The sequence below is a fragment of the Paramisgurnus dabryanus genome, chromosome 3 (assembly GCF_030506205.2).
Source record: "Paramisgurnus dabryanus chromosome 3, PD_genome_1.1, whole genome shotgun sequence".
Lineage (NCBI taxonomy): Eukaryota > Metazoa > Chordata > Actinopteri > Cypriniformes > Cobitidae > Paramisgurnus > Paramisgurnus dabryanus.
Genome location: NC_133339.1, coordinates 21,720,061 through 21,740,133, shown reverse-complemented (window position 1 = coordinate 21,740,133; position 20,073 = coordinate 21,720,061). Strand labels below are relative to the sequence as shown.

Below are 20,073 nucleotides of genomic sequence, written 5' to 3'. Positions count from 1 at the left end.
ATGTATAAACACAAATATATCAAATGAAAGACCCTCTGCTTTCAAACAAACAAAATGGGAAAAAAGCATTTCATTCTATTTTTATTTTTTGTCTGTTTATAAACTCTTATACTTTTGTGAATGTATTTTGTGTAAGTATTTTGTTAGAGATCAGATTCAGAACAATTATCAAAACATACACGGGGTGTAATAAAAAGAAATTGCTTCATTTTTTATAAATTTGGTAAGAATGGTATTACAGATAATAATAAAAACTCATCAGGAACACGGTTTTTATGCAAATGTTTTGGCTTGGAATTAGTTAAAATGCAAATGAGCAGATGAAATGCAAACACTGATTTATTTAATGATGAAACACGAATATTTAATGATGGTGGGCTGTTGAAATTGAAACTCAATTGTGCTCTCTCTCTCTCTCTCTCTCTCTCTCTCTCTCTCTCTCTCTCTCTCTCTCTCTCTCTCTCTCTCTCTCTCTCTCTCTCTCTCTCTCTCTCTCTTGAATGATTAGGGGGCGGTATTATTATAAAAAGATCCCCTTATGACATCATAATCTTTCACATGCTTACCAAAACTAAGTTAGTGGGTTGTTCTTTTTTCTTTTTATAGGTTGATAGAAGCAATGTGGACCCAAATATAGCACTTAAACATGGAAAAAGTCAGATTTAAAAATAATTACATATGGTTTTACTGCCTGCTCAACCAAATGGTTGAGCACATTTTGAGTCCCTATATTTTATTGAGAGGAGTACCTAACTTAACTCAAGCGGATTGAGCCATCTCTACTATTTGGTTGAGCTATGTTATGCCAAAAAAATCCAATAGATGTCAGAGGGTCAATCAACAGCACTTGTCACAACACATCTTCTTAGACGGATGTCAGAGAGAAAGCAATCACTCCTGCCATGTAAATTGTTATTGTTGAAATTTTGCCAGGAAAGCATATTTTTTGACATAGTACACTGAAAGAGCCCTAACTTTACAAAATTATGTTACTTGGTGCCATGAATTTTTTTTTAAATGTTTTTAATAATTTTTCAAAAACACGCTCAACCAAACGGTTGATTTGTCACTTTATGGTAAATGTAGAAAAGCTAAGGTAATGTTTTCAGATCATCCATTTCTGAGTAATATACATTTTTGATCATTCACAGCTATGAATATGACACAGCTATTGTTATTTCTACATAATTTCTTAAGTATGTCTTTTTAGCCACTTCTGTATATATTTTTTTAATAAATATTATGAATTCATATGATTAATGTATGTAAATCATAATTACTGATTAATTAATCAAAAATTACTTAAATTTAAACTTAAATTATGTTTTATATTGTTTGAAGGACTGTTTCTGATGTTGGCTTACTCTGCATTGTTGGTTTACAAAGAAGTGTTAATTTATCAAAAAAAGGGGAAAAAATCCTATTGCACTACCACACCTAGCAGTGTGTTTCTTGAATAATAAATAAAGAAGATTTAATATAAAAAACCTAAAACAAATAGTATTATAGTTCATATTTTCTGATTTCCATAGTATGTGTATGAATTCCTTTAAGTGACATATCAACCATTTGGTAGAGGCCGATATTTAAAAAATGATTGAATGTGTTGAAAAAAAATACATAGAGCCTATTAACTAGTGACATAAGGAGATAAGAAATCTGAACAATTTTTTTTTTCAAATGCCTTTTTTCTTGGTGTGCCAGTTAAAGGGTTAAAACATGGTTACTAGTTAAATCATTGTTACCATAAAATAACATAGCATGTGCATGTCAATACAGATCAATATATGCCAAAAAACATGGTTACTACAGAGAAATGGGTATTAACTGTAGTTTTATAAACCCTAGACTTCACAAATATTTGTAAAGCTTTAATTTATGTAATGCTGGCTGCTGAAATATACTAGATTGTGTATTCACTGGCTTGTGTGTGAGACGGGTAGCATAGAAGTAGATCCACATGCAAAGATTTGAAAGATTAAATATTTAAATAGAATTCCCTAATGTTTTCTTTTTACTGATATTTGAAATTTCATAAGTGAAGCATGCTTGCTAGTTCACCCATAAAGTCACACAACAGGTAAAACCAGAGGACTTCCTGCAGTTGTCAATCTACCACATAATATTTAGGGAAGCTCTATGCACTTGTTATATATAGTCGGCTTTCTGACGCACACCCTTAAAGAATTTACAGAACAAACAAATAAGGCTATAAACCTGCGCAAACATTCGCAAGAAAATGCCATCTATGACATGTGATGATACATTCACATGGTTGTTACGCCATTGTACGTTACTGATGTTATCTACAAACAAAAATTCTTAACTGAATATGTATATTTATAAACCTCTCTGTGAAAATTTATTTTTGTCAGTGCTTTGTCATTTACATTTTATTTATTTACATTTATTGAAATTATAATACTAGAAAATAGTAAGTTATTTATTAAGAAGTGCAAGTGACATAATGACCAATGTATAGTACCCCATACTTGGAATGTGACCTCAACATTTAACCCATCCAGTGAACACACGCACACCCAGAGCAGTGGACAGCTATCCCTGCAGTGCCCGGGAGCAATGGACAGGTGCCTTGCTCAAGGGCACCTCATTTGCACCTGCTGGACTCGAACTCTCAGGCCATGCCTTTCATTATAAGCCATATTTTCTAACCATTAGGCCACAACTGCCCTTTGAAAAAACTACTTCTGAAGAATCTACAGTTGATCACCCACCATTCATCAGAGTTTAAGTGAAGCATGCTTAAGTTTCTCCATAATGAAACAAGTTAAACAAGATCATCAATGGATGCATCATCTTTAAAATATATCCTCCCTAAAAAGAAGGCTCTTACAATAAGAGAAATGGAATAAAAGGAGAATGAATAGAGAGAAGATCTAATTATAAACCACTTATGTAGCAGGAAATTTTGAAACATTTCAAAATGATACTTTATTAAACTATCAGCAACTTTGAAACTCAACATATTTTGTTTATACACAGATATACACATGCAATTTTCTATTGATGTCAGCAAAAACTCATTTTAAAAATATAGTCTGTGCCAATGGAAATTGTTTTCAACATTGTATAGTTGAAAACACAGAATTAAAGTAACTGGGTATGTTTATTCTTTTTTCATTACATTGTCTATCCAGCAAGACGCTTATGGGGAGGTTTATTATAGGAGCAAAACAGTCCATTCAATAGCATGGATCATAGGCAAAAGACAAACAAGAAAAAGCTTACATAAAGAAGAAATAGTTTTGTGACTTGTTGTGACGTTCAGTACGCTATTTTATAAAAAAATTGTAAGTGACAATTTGGTATTTTAGGCACTTGTGAAATGCTATTGAGGTAACACAGACGGGTGTGTACTGTAAATACTACAGGAGGCACAATAAAAGACATCCCATCAGACAAGGCAAGTCAATTGGGAGAACTTCTTAAAAAGCTAAGAGTATTTACCTTCTTCACAGTGGAGGATACTAAACACATCAGAAGATGAAGTTTAATTCAGTGTGCTTGTGTGTTGCTGGAGTCATACTTCTCAATATATCAGGTAAGATCTAAAAAAAAATATTTTTAATGTGGCAAAATAACCACCAATTTTGATAATTTTTTGTTTTATAAAGATAAGCTATACTCTTAACAATGAAGGTGCTTAACAATGAATGGTTCTTTAAGAACCTTTGACTAAATGGTTCTTTGAGAAACAAAAAATTGTTATTTTATGGCATCACTGTGAAGAACCTTTTAAGCACCATTTGTGACAGAATTTCTTTTGCAAAGGTTTTTTGTATTTAACACAAACTTGTTTTGATATATTTGACAGAATAATTTCATGATTGAGAAATGTAAACTGTTTTGCTTAAATATCTTTTAATTTAAAAGTTCTCAAATTGGTTAAATTGGTAAACAAATATAAATTGTGCCTGTAATACATTTTATTTACACTCAAATAAAATGTAGTAATACATGAACTACATTAGTAAATAACTAAAAACTAACAATGAACTATATTTTTTTCAAGAGTTTATTCATTTTAGTTATTTTTAATATTTACTAAAACATTTTAAAAACAGATTTTTGAATCATTAACATTAAATGAATAGACCTACATTTGTATTAAATTACATTAACGATCAATAACTATAATGCTGTGAACAAATATTTTATAGTTATATTATATGATATGATATTATATGATAGTATAGTATATTATATGATATGATATGATATGATATGATTGATATGATATGATATGATATGATATGATATGATTGATATGATATGATATGAAATGATATGATTGGATAAGATAGGATATGATATGATTGGATATGACATGATTGATTTGATATGATTGGATAGGATATGATATGATATGATGTGATATTATATTGTAATGGCAATCCATTATATTATATTATATTATATTATATTATATTATATTATATTATATTATATTATATTATATTATATTATATTATATTATATTATATTAAACTAGGTAAGATTATAGAGCTAACCTATTTTAATGGTAGAAACCATATATATTTAATGAAATCAGAAAAAAACCCAAAGGGCTCAAAAATACCTGAAAAAATTTTGTTTGGGAAAAATTAGTTAGGTGCTCTTTGGTGTATGGTATACAAAACGTGAAAAAAAGGGGAATCCAAGGCACTCTTCATATATCAAAAGGTAAAAAGCCATACCCTGAAGAAGGCTATCTGTGCCGCTACGCGTGGGTTACTGCCCTGTTATATGTTTTTAATGTTATAGCCATATTTAAATAAAGGCTTTTTACCTTTTGATATATGAAGAGTGCCTTGGATTCCCCTTTTTTCACGTTTCATATATATTTAATATTTACCCATTAATTTTCTACAAAGTGTTTCTACATTTAAACCTTATCAAAATATTTTAAACACATCCCTGGTTTTTATTATGGTTATCCAATTATAGAATACTAGTAAAGCATAATTGTGTGTTTAAACACTTGATATGTAGTGCAAGTCAAGGATAAATAATCTGATTACAAAGCAATTAGAAATAAGTGACGGTTTCGCGGACAGGTGTATCCTAGTCCCAGACTAATATGCATGTTTGAGCTGCCTTACTTTAAAAACATCTTGCACTAACATATTTTAACATATATCAGTGCTGTGGTTTTGTCTCAAGATGCACACCACCAGTATTGTTGTTTTGTGATGTTTATTTATGAAAAACACTTAAATGTCCTAATATAACTATGGCCTAGTCCTGGATAATCTAAACCCTGTATGGGAAACCTCTCCAATATGTTTATTTTCTTTAGATTCACTGTTAAATCATTGATCTAAAATCAATAAAATATTGATATTTTGATATTAAGTTTAAGAAATGAAACATCATTAATATATTTTTTGATGTGTTGAAATTTTTAATATGCATAGTAGTTTACAACCTGGATCTTTAGCATTGTTGAAATACCTATGTAATTGATCACCAAGTGACTTCACTATTCCAGAACACTTTGACAGAAACTTAATAAAATACATAAATTAAAAAATACTATAGATCTCAATTTAGCTAAGCCCATTGGAGTGACCATGTCGGCTTTTATGATCTTTTCATGTAAATAAAATCATCTTGCCTATCCCTGAAATATTTTGTTTGTGTGAAAGCAATATCTTGTAGATCTTAATTTGAGTAATTGGTATGTAAATGGAAAAAAAAGCTAAATAATAATTGTGAAATTTCTTTTTATTACACCCCGTGTATGTTTTGATAATTGTTCTGAATCTGATCTTTAACAAAATACTTTCACAAATTAACTCACAATCATCTTATTTTTGTCACTCTTTGGTCCATCACAGGTTCATTTTGCCAGGCATTTGGTAAGTGCTTTCACTTATAATGATCATAAACCTTATTAAGCATTCCAGAATGTGTTTCAGATGTTTGTAAGGCATTTTAACAGGGAGTTCTCATACATTTTCTTTTTCAATTAGTATGTGGCCAAGCTCCGCTTAACACCAAAATTATTGGAGGGCAGGATGCATCTGCAGGGTCTTGGCCCTGGCAAGTAAGCGTACAAAATAACACCAATGGACAACATTTCTGTGGCGGGAGTCTAATCAGTCATTCCTGGGTTTTGTCTGCAGCTCACTGCTTTAAAAGGTATAAAGTTTAAAGCTTACACAAAGACGTAACTGTAGATGATCATAAAAAAGCTAAACATGATTTTGTCTATTAGCAACGGTCCTACAAATACCATCACGGTGTACATTGGACGTCACAGCCAAACAGGTTCAAACCCAAATCAAAAGTCCAGTGGAGTAATTCAAGTTATCAATCATCCTTCCTATATAAGTTCAAAAGAAGACAATGACATAGCTCTCCTTCAGCTCTCATCTCCTGTGGAGTTCAGTAATTATATTCAGCCTGTCTGTCTGGCTGGAACAGGTAGCAAGTTTGGTGCAGGTACTAAGAGCTGGATCACAGGATGGGGAACGGTCAATCCTACCAGTGAGTGAACACGTATTAAACATCATCAGTCTTCTACACTCTAAAAATGTCTGGGTTATTTTTCACCCATTTTGGACAGAACACACCGCTGGGTTAAAATTGATCCAACTGTTGTTGCATTTGCATAACAACAACCCAACATTGGGTCATTTGTAAGGCAACATGGGATAATTTTTAACCCAAGCATGTGTTTTGTCCAATATTGATCCATTATTGGTCAAAATAACCCTGGCATTTTAAGAGTGTAAGCTTAGCACAAAGCATCACAACAACTTAACTATTAAAAGTAATGTTTTTAAACAATGACATTTTTCACCACATGTTACAGCCAACCAAATGCCTGAAATCCTGCAGGAAGTGGAGATACCAATTGTGAGTGACAGTGCTTGCAAAAATGCCTACTTACAGGATCTCACAGACAACATGATATGTGCTGGATTGTTAAATCAGGGAGGAAAAGACTCATGTCAGGTACAATTCAGTTATTCTTTAATTAACTGTCTTAAGCACATACACTCTATAAAAATGCTGCTTTTTTCAACTCAGTGTTGGGTCAAAAAGGGACAAACCCAACCATTAAATGTGAACTCATAGGTTAAATTACAACCCAACGGGTTGGGTTTGTCCCTTTTTGACCCAGCAGCACTGGGTTGAAAATAACCCAGTATTTTGATTTGTGTTTTTTTTTTTTGCTTTAGTAAATTTACAATATTCTTTGCCATTCACTTAAAAAACAGATATATATAATAATAATAACCTAGACATAAATAACTTAACAATAAATCTTTCGGTTAGGTATGTATGCCTTTAATACTTAATTTTTGGTCAATGCAGGGTGATTCTGGAGGACCACTGGTAGTTAAGAACGGCACCCAATGGATTCAGTGTGGAATTGTGAGTTTTGGTCAAGGCTGTGCTCAACCTGGATTTCCTGGTGTGTACTCAAAAGTCGCCAATTACCAGAACTGGATTATCTCTAAAATAACCAGCGACCAGCCTGCTTTTGTTCAGTTCTCCTCCACTGACTCCAGCGTTACCGCTAGCAATGACTCAACTAACTACTTTGTATTTTCTCTGTTTCATATATTTACTATTATTATTCTATTATTCCTATACTAAAAGTGGGGGGAAGTAGGGGGTCTTGTTGTTTAGTATTAATAGGCTATAGTATTTATTGTAAATCTGATTTTTTTTAAACTGTCAAATATTTTTTTCTCTTTTCAGCAAGAGAATGTTTGCTAGTATGTATAAAGTCAGAATGAATAGCCAAATCTTGACTTTTAATCAGAACTGATATTTTAACTGATTTTCATGAACTAATGTTTATTAATATTAATGCACTGCAGGCACTTTTGTTATACTTAATCTTTAAGATCAAAATTACCAAATTACTAAAAATGTATTTAACCTCCTAAGACCCAAGTTTTGAGTTGTCTTTTTTCACATTTCTACCAGATGTTTTGGGGTTAGGAAGAACCAATAAATATAATGACCAAATTGTTTTCTAAGAACATGAAGCAGTGTTTTTGTCCATGTTTGTGTACAACAGGTTACAGTTCCACAGAATTAAGTATTATGGTGCAAAAAAAAAAAAATGTTTACTTTATTTTTAAATTATGTCCACATATGTGAACATTCAGGTCTTAGGAGGTTAACTTGAATGAGTTTACATGTTACACAGTCAAAAGAGAAAAAATGTATTTCTTTATGTTGCACTTGGTGTCATATGGGCAAACATAATAAAAAATGCTTGCTAATTATAGCGTGACTTTTTTTAATATAATAGGCACCAGACAGTAACAAAGCTTATTGAAAGTTATTGTCCCAGGGAATATTATGGTAATTGTGGCTTTGTTGATCACCAGATCTCTACCCTAACATTCACAATGCGTATGGGCCAATCACAGCGAGTGTCATGGCAGATAAAAATAATAACAAAAACAATATAAAGTCAGAAGAAGCCTGATCTTCCAGTCCTGTCAATCATTCAACATTCACCCTGCATGTGACAATAACTCCGGCATCTCTTCTCCACCCCTGTTTTCACTGACATCGTTTTATCCTCTTCTGTAGCCTAGGGGTTTAACTCAAAGTTTGAGCCAAGTCGAAGGTCCGACCTCCACCTTTTAGGAAAGCAAGTCAGATTTGTTTACTATTACTTAAGACTTGAAAGGTGAATTTGTGTATACTGATTTCAGTAATACATTGTGCATTTCACTTAATAGGTGACATGCAGAGTTGGCCAATTTTCACAGTTTATCAGAAAGTAAATTAATAGCCCTCAATCCAACCATATTTATAAATATAATTTGTAAACAGTTTAAAGACCATTTTGGATAAAAATCCTCTACATTTTGAACTAGAGCTTTGTCCCTTTGTTCACTCCAGTAGTCCAGCCCTGTGTGACAGTGGTTAAGAAAAGACACTGAAAACTTGAAACCAGAAATCCTTCAATTTCAGAATTATTTACAGACCATATGAAGAACAAACTTTCTTGGATATTTTGCATTGTATTCAATGAAATAGCAGTGTTTGGTGTGTTGACACATTACATTTGACACTTAAGCTCTTGAGTATTTGTGAGTGACAAGCTTTCATGTCACATGTTTTGACACGACATTATTTGAACCTGTCTTATGAAATCCAGGCTCAAGTCTCATAATGTAATTATAAAATTACGAGCATCAAAGTTTTTGATCACTGATTTCAATATTTGACAGCACTGCTCGGTTATATTGAAGATATCAAAGTTATATTTTCACAGAGTTCTTCACATTACGTAGGATGATTTTATGTAGAAACAGCCAACTACAAAAAAATGACTTTAGCTGGGTTTTACAGACTGGGTCACATTTGTCACTTTATAATTAACTGCACTACATCCTTATACTGTAAAATGGTTTCCATTGCATATGTTTTTTTTTATTCATACATACTTTATTTTGACTTCACCCTTATTTTAGGTTTAACATCAGAGTTTGCACTTAATCTCTTTCTGAAACGGGCCCCTGGTGTCTCTGCAGTGTTTTTTCTAACCCTAATCAAACACACCTAAACTCTGCACACCGGCCCTCCAGAACTGAATTTGGACACCCCTGCCCTATACCCCATTTTTATTGGGAGAAATTGACAAAATAAGAATTTCATTATGGTCAAATATAGATGACAATGCTGCCCTCTAAAGGCTAAGGGCAGTAACTACGCAAACACTGAAGCGGAGAAAAATGCCTTGAAAGTTTTTTCTTCAGCCAGTCAAACATGTTACTGCAATTTTGACACAGAAATTTATCTGAAATAAGACAAAATTGAACTAGGAGGCTTTGTCACAAGATAGAACAGATGTCACAAAGCCCATTTCAAGCCTTAACTCAATTTTACATTGAAGCCTTAGATGTGGTGCCATCCAGTGGAAATAAAGATGTGTTGCAAACCTAAGGCACCTGCCTTGTTTCATTGACTAAACTGGCAACATTTTTGCAGGAAACCGGTTTTTGCATGTGATCAAAACACCATTGCTACATTTAAAGATTAGCTTAGAAAGAAATCCCTTTCATCTGTTCAATCAGATGCCATTCATGTGCTTTTCAGGCTTACTAGCAGACAAACATGTTAGGCAGTGACACAAGACTGCCCTTTGTTTTTATATGTTATGGCCCAAATAAAAGTTCAGGGCAATAACTTGATGTAAATTAATTTTAATATTTTATCGAGAAAAGTAAGCATTTGGAACAAAGAAGACAAGGACGCAGCCATACAATATAAGGTGAATTTATTATATACAGGTGCCAGTAGGTGTAAGTGATAAATGATAATAATAATAATAATAATAATATACAATATTAACAAGGAGAGAATTTCACACATGACAGATAAGAGGGATGAAAAGAACTAGCCTAAATAAAACTACACTATTCAATGCAATAAAATTTTATTTATATAGCGCTTTTCACAATTGTTTAATTTTTCAAAGCAGATTTATATTAATAAAATCAGAAGAAAACACTGAAAAATAGGTGGACAACATAAGTTGCAAAGTAGCCTAGCGGCTAAGATTAAACCGTATATCGAGCGTTGTAATAATGTAACGTAGAAGAGAGTTCTTAGTTAAGCCAATGTCAGCTGACTCTCAAGGGGTTGAAAAAACTATACACTAAGGGGTTGTGTACACCAAAACCTTTACGCCCGCGGCCGGCGCAATTTTTTCAATTGTTTCCAATGGAAGCTCGGCGTTTTTCAAATAAGGCAGCAGCTAGCGGGTTTTTTCCGCGCTGAAAACCGGCGCTCGGTGGTTTTTCCGCGCTCGGCGCTGAGCGTCGAGAGTTGAAAGAGATTCAAAAAGAGATTCAAAAGAGCTCCGCTTGTCAATGTCAGTTCTCAAACGGCCGCCCAATCACAGTGTAGGAGGGGCGGGACATTACCACAGCAACCAACCGGCTCGCAACTGAAGTATCACAGCTACCAAAGCGCTCAGCTGAAGATAGCTGGCACTCAGCTGAAAAACAGCTGGCAATCGGCGTCCTTTTGGTTTGTCCAGCCCCTAAGGGGGCGTGGCATGCACACCAAAGCTTTTATGCCCATGGCTGGTATATTTTTTCAATTGTTTCCAATGGAAGCGCAGCGTTTTCAAAAAAGCCAACAGCTGGCAGTTTGTTCAGTGCTGAAAGCCGGCGCTCTGCGGTTTTTCAGCACCAGGAGTTGAGAAATATTTGACTTTGGGTGAAAAGCTCAGCTCGTCAATGTCAAGCAGAAGCATAGATTGTAAAAAATATGGATGGCGCCTGTTCTTTCTCTTCCATTGGTGAAAAGTGAAGCCCCCAGTGTTCCGATACGACACTGACATCTTGGTTCTTGAGTCTGCGCAGTAGGAGCAGAAGAATCTCAGCAACCAAAGCGCTCAGCTGAAGAAAGCTAGTCAGCTGAAATATAAAGTAATCCGGGCATTTAAAGCCGCGTAAACAAGCTTTGGTGTGCACGCCCCCTAACTATAGGTTACACCCCTAACAAAAGAAAACTTTCAGTGTCAGTGACGTCCTAACTGAACTAAGTTACTCTAATCATCACAAACGTAGGCTACAGCTGGTGGCACATGCTCATTACCTAATGAATCTAATGGCAAGCTCACACAATAGGATTGCAAAAACTACCAACTACGCGAGGTTTCTTCTCATCTGTCGTTGTCTTGTCCTCCTTGTCATAGCTGCGTGCATACACAATGCAAACGAGGTAACAATACTACAACATATTCGATAAAGAATTTGTAGTCTATAAATCACCACCGTAGATTTATACGTTCCACCATTTACTAATTAACATTTTCCAGTAACATTTCCATGAACAGTTTACCTTCATTGATTCTACTTATAACCAACTCTCTTCTGTGGTTCCACTTGCATGCTTTTTATCACTAACCCCTTCACTGCAGCCGCCTGCTCAAGTCTAAATTTAGGCATCCAGCCAAACAAGCGAATTTCTAACAGGTTTGAAATATCGTCTTTGATCACGTTGCTGATTATACTTAACGAGCTGGAGCTCGGCAACTGCAAGGAACGCCGATTGGTCGCGATCCGCGGGGTTTTGTCCGCAACAGCAAAAATAGCAAAAACCGGCCTAACATGTTGCTAATTACGTGTTGTAGAAGTTTTAGACGTTTATGAATATTCACGTAAGCTCCGCCCGTGAAACCGAATTTCTCAGAAACTAAAGATCCTACCAAAAACTGCTAGATGCACAAAAGAGAAAGGGAGAACACACACAAACCCATACACGTGCAGGAAACAATGTGGAAGTAGCCTACTGATGAATAACAATAACTGTCCGTCAGATAACTTAATTGACATGGAATCTATAGCCTACAGGTATGTGTTGGTAAGGTAAGCGGGCGTCACGATAGCATGAGACAAGACTAGTAGGTGTGTCAGATGTAAAGCGTTTCGGCTAATTTTGTGTGTTGTTCACTCTCGGAAATAAAGGTACATGAGGGTACAACAACAATTGTCACTGGGGCTGTACCTTTTTTAAAACAGTACACTTTAATACCTAAAAGGTACCTAAATTGTACATATTTAGTACCTTTTTGAAATAAGTGCCAGTGACAAAAAGGTAGGCTACCAATTTTTTCGTTTTTTCCTGAGAGTGTGGGTTATCACTTCTCTACCGGTGATTTAAAATATTACTTTGCTGCGTTAGTTTGTTTTTTATTAATTTCTAATAATGAGAAATTATGTGTAACAATCAGGTAATATTTTACAATAAAGGTTGTATTTGTTAACTCAAATTAAAATCCATTAGTAAATGCACTAGGCATTGTAGTTTTTTTTTTGTTAATTAGTATATATTTTCTGTCCAGCAAGATGTGGGAGGTTTATTAGCAGGAAATTCAATATGGATCAAAGACAAAAGATGAGGAATATAAAGCTTACCTAATAAAGAAGTTAACTTGTTGTGACATGCTATTTTATAACAAAAAAAAATTAAAGTGACAGTTTTGAATTTTAGGCACTTGTGCATGCTAATGTGGTAACACAGATGGGTGTCTAACTTAAATATTACTGGAGGCACATAATTAACAATCTATTCTTAGACAAGGTGTGTCAGGTATAGACGGTGAAGTGGGATGGGGGTTTCAGAGCCCAATTATACAAGCTGAGAGTATTTACCTTTCATGTCATTAGACTCTTGATGGTGGAGGATACTACACACACCAGAAGATGAAGTTTAATGCTTTATGTGTGTGTATTGCTGGAGTCATACTTCTCAATATATCAGGTACAATCTACAAAATTATTTTTAATGTGGTAAAATTTCCATCAATGTTGATCATATTTTTGTAGCCTGGCTAATTGTATTCCCTTTGAATTTGCAAAGGTCTTTTGTATCTTACACAAACGTATACTCAAAACAGCTGGTTTGACATACTTGACAGAAGTACTGTTTTTCATGATTGAGAAATGCAAACTGTTATGCTTAAATGTCTTTTGATTTAAAAATGTTTGTTTAAAATGGTTAAATTGGTAAACAAATAAAATTTTGCCTGAAATAGGCCTACATTTTATTTCTGGTAACATTTACAGCGAAGTTATTAGTTTACTAACTAAAAACTAAAAATGAATTTCTACAGGAATGAATTAATCTGGTATTTTTAATATTTAGTAAAACATTTTTAAACAGATTTTTAAATCATTAACAGAACACACCTACGTTTGTATTAAATGACATGAACAGGGATCAATAATAATAATGCTGTGAACAAATATTTTGCCCCTTTGCTACCTATTTTAATGTATGAAACCATATTGTATAGATTTATCCATTAGTTTCCTACAAAGTTATTATTGTTGTTAAAATGAAATACATTTAAACGTTATCAAAACTATTTTAAAAGCATTCCTGAATATTTGTGAGGCTTTTATTATTGTTATTCTCTTATTATTCTGATATATCGGTGCATCTCTAGTTAAAACACTTGTCTTGTATAAGTCAAACATAAATAATCAAAAAATAAAGTAAATGTTTATTTTCTTTAGATTTACTGTTAAATGCCTTTCAGTGTCTAAAATCTACAGTATGACACATAATTTTATCAAAGAATAATTAACAACGTCATTAATAAATTTTTTGAAAAGTTTTAAGATGTGTAGTTATTTACAGCCTGGATCATCTTTAGCATTGTTGAAATACCTTTGTAATTTACCTCATAGTAACTTAACCAACATGCTTTAACAGAAGCTTTAATAGATTATAATTTTGTTAAGCTCACTGGACTGACCACATCATTATGTTCATCATATGTAAATTTAAGTATTTTGAGTATCCCTTAAATATTTAGTTTGTGTGAAGGCAATATCTTGTAATATCTTAATGTGAATATGTTACTGTAGAAGACAAAATAATGATGACTCAAACTGAACAAATCAACTCTGGCAGTGTTTTCACCAACATTATCTTATTTTTGTCATGCTTTGGTCTATTCACAGGTTCATTTTGCCAGGCATTTGGTAAGTGATTACACTCACAATGGTCATAAACCTCATTAAGCGTTCCATACAGAATGTGTTTCGGATGTTTGTGAGGTGTTTCAGTAGGGAATTTTCATAAATTTCCTCCTCCTATCAGAGTGTGGCCAAGCCCCGCTTAACACCAAAATTGTTGGAGGGGAGGATGCATCGGCAGGGTCTTGGCCCTGGCAAGTAAGCTTGCAAAGTAGCACCTATGGAGGCCATTTCTGTGGTGGGAGTCTAATCAGTCATTCTTGGATTTTGTCTGCAGCTCACTGCTTTACGAGGTACATTATTTGAAGCTCACACAAAGACATAACTTGATAGATGATCACAAAAAAGCTAAAACTGATTTTTTCCATTAATAGTGTTTCTACAAACACCATCGTGGTGTACATAGGACGTCAAAGCCAAACAGATTCAAACCCAAATGAAATGTCCAGTACAGTGTCTCAGGTTTTCACACATCCTTCCTATAGCAATTTGACAGAAAACAATGATTTGGCTCTCCTTCGGCTCTCATCTCCTGTGGTGTACAGTAATTATATTCAGCCTGTCTGTCTGGCTGGAACGGGTAGCACGGTTGGTGCAGGTACTTTGAGCTGGATCACAGGATGGGGAAAAGTCGACCCTAATTGTGAGTGAACGCGTATTAAACATCCGTCTTACAAAACTTACAAGAAATAGCTATTAAGAGTAATGTTTTTAAAATGATGACATTTATTCTTCGATCTACATGTTATAGCCAACCAACTCCCCACCATCCTACAGGAAGTGGACATACCAATTGTGAGTGAAAGTTCTTGCCAAAATGCCTACGGACCAGATATTACAGACAACATGATATGTGCTGGATTAAGTCAGGGAGGAAAAGACTCATGTCAGGTACAATTTAGTCATTCTTTTAATCCTAAATATTAAATGTCATATGCAAGATATACACATACACAAAAAATAATATTGGTTATATTTTTGCTTTAGTGTGTCAATAGGAAAATCAATATAGATTTCCAGATTCTTTGCCGTTCATCAAAAAATACAGATGTATATAATAATAACATACACACAAGTATCTTAAATACATTTTTTGGTGAGGTATCAAACATGCCTTTACGACTTGTACACTGCACTAATACTTGTTGGTTTAACTTTAAGTGTTCAGGTGCTGCCTTAAAACGTTGAGTTAATTTAACTTAAAAAATTGAATAAACTTAAATTTAAGGCTCCATGAACACTTACTTTAAGTTGAACCAACAAATCTTTTTTTACAGTGTGTATGCCTGTTAATTTTTGGTCAATGCAGGGTGATTCTGGAGGACCACTGGTGGTTAGGAAAGGCACTCAGTGGATTCAATGTGGAATTGTGAGTTTTGGTCAAGGCTGTGCTGAACCTGGATTTCCCGGTGTGTACACAAAAGTCTCTAGTTACGAGAACTGGATTGTTTCTCATATATCCAGCGACCAGCCTGGTTTTGTTAGGTTCTCCTCCGTTGATACCACTGACACCAGCTTTAGTAATGACTCATCCAACTATTTTGTAGTTAGTCTGTTTCATATATTTACTATTATTACTCTATTGTTCCTATACTAAAATTATGGAGGTTACTTTTGTTGTTTAACAGGCTATTACACTATTTCATTTAAACCTGACTGTTTTAAAAAACTTTCAAAAGCTTTTCTCTCTTTAAAGCATGGGAATGTTTGCTAATATGTATTGAAGCCAAATCTTGACTTGAAATCAGAACTGATATTTTAACAGATTTTCATTTACAAATAATGCACTGCAGCCACTTTTGTTATACTTCATCTCGAAGTCTGACTAACGGTTGAAAAGCTGAAATGATCAAATTTTTGAAAATGTATTTAATTTTAATGAGTTAACACAGTCTAAACAGAATAAATGTCATGTATACAAAAAATATTTGTCTGTCAGTATGTTGTGTACAACTGATTACACCATGAGCAAACATGATTAACAGCTTTTGTTGCGTGCAGCGTGACTCCTCTTTTCTAGGCAATATATTTCCTAGAAAATATATTTCTTAGAAAGCCATGGTGACGTGCACCCAAATAATACCATAACTCACAGAAACTTCGATCTCTCAGATCTCTACTAGCCGAAAGTTCAGGCAGTGTGTTTCATGCCATTATCCAGTGCTGTCAATCATTATTTCAAGAATAAACAGCCACCTACATGCATTGCTGTTTCATGACCAATTGTCCCCACATAGATAGGAATACCAGTATTTTTGTGACCTTGTGGGGACACTTTGAGGTCCCCATGAGGAAACAAGCTTATAAATCAAACAGAAAGATGTTTCTTTAAAATGTGAAGTATGAGAAGCGTTTCTGTGATGGTTGGGGTAGGTAAGGGGAATAGAATATACAGTTTGTACAGAATAAAATGCATTACGTCTATGGAATGTCCCCACAAAACATAGAAACCAGAATGTGTGTGTATGTGTACATATGTTTATAAGGTTTCGGAAGGACAGCGACTAATATATATGTTCCCTGTTCTTCAATTCAATTATACATTTTGTTGTTAGACAAAAAACTTAACAACTCAATTATTTGCAGTCAGAATTACCTTTTATTCTTGTAAGAATCCCCCCCAAACTTCTTCTTCTTCAGTGAATTTTATTGGCAGTGTACAATCTTTGTGCATTACCGCCATCTACTGGATTGAGGTGTGATCACATTGCCAAGTCAAAAATAAACGTATATCAAAAAAAAAAAAACATAATTGGCCTAAAGTCTTCTTGCTAGTTGTGTTTCTTTTAGATACTCTATCACTGCTTTGCTTATAGACTGTGTTCCAGATAGACTCAACAGGTTGCTTAAAGTCAGAGAGTTCTTTGTTACCCTCTTCAGTTTTCTCTCTCTTCAGAATACTGCCTACATATCAGAAGTACATGCTTCATGGTTTCTATTTCTGTACAATATGGGCACATTCCTGTCTCATGTTTCCCTATTTTATGTAAGCCACTGTTCAGTCCTGTATGTCCTGACCTTAGCCTTGTTAGCCAGGGCCCGTATGTATAAAGCCGCTCAGAGTAAAATTTTAGTCTTAAGTGTGTCAAAATTCTAAGAATGATGTAATTTTACTCTCTTATTCCTAGACTTAAGAAAAAGTTTGATTTATAAAGCCTCCTAAGTGTTAAAACTAGGTCTCAGCTCCTAAATTATTTAAGAGAGCTGGAGAGGTCTCTTAACCTAGTTAAGAGTAACAAGAGGGCAGCAGAGAGGCGGAGGATGCACTTTACAACAAAGAATGTGTTAGAATGACTTTAATTCAAATGTATTTTTATAGCACTTTTGAAAACAATTATTGTTGCATTGTTGCAGAGCAGAAAATGTACAATAAATACATGTTAGTAGTATATAGACAGTAGACAGGAATTAATATAACATTATGAAATATAAAGAGTATAGGGTTTTTATACAATGTATATTATATTACACAATATAATATGTATAAGATGTATATTAGTAAAAAAAGCACATTCAAGTGCTTGCACCAATAATTTTTATGGGATTATCAAGACAGCAATGGTATAATGTATATAAATTTGAATAATATACACTGTAAAAAGTTAAAGTTGGATCAAATTATTGATAATGCCTAAAATGTAATGTTTTTTCAACTTAAATTTCTCAGTTTAAGTGAAATAATTAAAGTTAAAAATGTTTAAATATTAGGTGTTAACAATTGAAGTAAGTTTTTTAAGTAGAGCCGCTTTTACATTTTACAGTTTATGATAGGTAAATAAAATACCATAAAATGTAAATAAAATCTACAAAAAATGTGAAGTACAAGATTGCAGTGACATCATTACATGTAAAGTGATATTAATAGAGTATAAAACCCTGACCCAAAACATAATGTTAGTAATGTTAGCAGTGAGCAAGCCAAAGGTGAAAGTGACAAAGATGGCAAAAATTACAATTGTGTTTAAGTGGAGAAATCCAACTTAACTTGATCATCTTGTTCAGGCTTGATCATCAAAGTATTTTTTATCTAAGTGTTTGCAAACTTTAGTCTTTTCTTTATAAACAGCTTGTGAGTGAAGTTAAAATAATGTGATTAATCATCTTAATTTTTTAAATAACATTATGTTTGTCTATTTCATTAACATGTTAAAAATGGTGCAAAATGGTTATTTGTAATATTGTTAAACATTTTTTGAAGCAAATTTAAATTAAAATATCTAAATACTAATATAATTTGAATGTCTTCATGATACATAAATGTATGGTGTCACATGCTGCTGTGACTGTATAACATTGCCGGCTTTCTATTGGCTGATTCAGAGGTTAAGGGCGGCCATTTTAGGTTGAAATCGTAGGCCTCAGTTTGCGGCACTTAAGTCAGCACTTATGAATGAGTCTTACACTTTACTGAAAGTTGCTTTCAGCTTCTTTATAAACGTCTTCTATTCTCAAACTGGTCCTACTCCTTACTAAGAATTTTTTGACACTTAAGTCATAGCTTAAGACTATTCTTAAGAGCATTTCTGAGATGTTTTATACATACGGGCCCTGGTTTCTTCCTGTCGTGAAAGTGAACTGTTCATTTTAACTATTACATTTGGTCGAATACTATATAAATGCCTACCTTTTCCCCTTTATCTTGCCAGAGTTTATGAACACCATCTTTAATTATTATTTTCAGTTCTGATTTGCTGAGTCGAACCTGTACTTCTACTTGTTCTGCTTTAAGTGCTTCTTTTGCCAACTTGTCTGCCCTCTCATTACCCTCAATACCTGTGTGTGCTGGAACCCAAGTGAACTGTAACATTAGTTTCTGTTGATTTATCCTGAAAATCATCTGATGAACTTCGTCTAAAAGATCCTGTCTGCATGCAGATTTCCCACTCTGGATGCTAGTTAAAGAAGACATGGAGTCTGAGAAAATAACAGATTTATATGGTTTCACTTTTTCTACCCACTGAAGTGCCATTATAATGGCTATCATCTCTGCAGAAAATATTGATAAGTGGTTTGATGTTCTTTTTTGTACTATAACATTATATTTAGGAATGTATACCCCCGTTTTACCTGCCGTTTCTTTAGATGCATCTGTAAATATTTGTACTGTGTCATTATACATTACTTCTATATACTGCTCTACACTTTGATACAATCCCATCTTGTCTTTATTCTTAGCTTCCAGATCAACTACAGGATAGTAGAAAAACCAAGGTGGAATTGGGCTCAAGTTAATATTTTTGCTGCAAGGTATAGTACTGATTCCCATATAATCTGCTTCTTTATTGCTGTTCCATCCAAAACTGCTATTCATAGTGCGACCATATTCCCAGCATTCTTCTAACACCAGTTTTGTAGGATGTGTAATTTCATGCCCTTGTAAGTTTACCCAATATGCTAGAGAAAGTTGTAATCTCCTAAGATTTAAAGGCATCTCCCCTACTACTACTTGCAGTGCTGGGATAGGTGATGTTCAGAAGGCTCCACTACAAAGGCAATTTTCCTTGCTCCCAAATTTTGTTATACAAAACCAGTATCACATTTTTTGCCACATCAGATATTTCTTCAATCATTT

The 20,073-nt window shown here is 33.9% G+C and overlaps 1 protein-coding gene across 5 annotated transcripts in view; it reads left to right on the top strand.

Moving 5' to 3' along the window:
• Nucleotides 1-3,368: 3,368 nt before the first annotated feature.
• The window catches only part of LOC135768510 (trypsin-like), a 262,331-nt gene continuing 245,626 nt past the window's right edge, over nucleotides 3,369-20,073 (top strand). Inside the window, exons 1-7 of one of the 5 annotated variants that reach the window (XM_065277737.2) lie at nucleotides 11,593-11,736; nucleotides 13,185-13,278; nucleotides 14,487-14,507; nucleotides 14,626-14,794; nucleotides 14,876-15,144; nucleotides 15,253-15,392; nucleotides 15,811-16,404. In XM_065277737.2, the coding sequence (XP_065133809.2) occupies nucleotides 11,614-11,736; nucleotides 13,185-13,278; nucleotides 14,487-14,507; nucleotides 14,626-14,794; nucleotides 14,876-15,144; nucleotides 15,253-15,392; nucleotides 15,811-16,098 (1,104 nt within the window). In that variant the 5' untranslated portion in view covers nucleotides 11,593-11,613 and the 3' untranslated portion in view covers nucleotides 16,099-16,404. Of the gene's footprint in view, nucleotides 3,563-5,861; nucleotides 5,883-5,996; nucleotides 6,166-6,241; nucleotides 6,514-6,841; nucleotides 6,985-7,347; nucleotides 8,276-11,592; nucleotides 11,737-13,184; nucleotides 13,279-14,486; nucleotides 14,508-14,625; nucleotides 14,795-14,875; nucleotides 15,145-15,252; nucleotides 15,393-15,810; nucleotides 16,405-20,073 lie in introns of those variants that run through there. The other 4 variants (XM_065277739.2, XM_073813885.1, XM_065277738.2 and 1 more) reach the window with 4 other exon arrangements.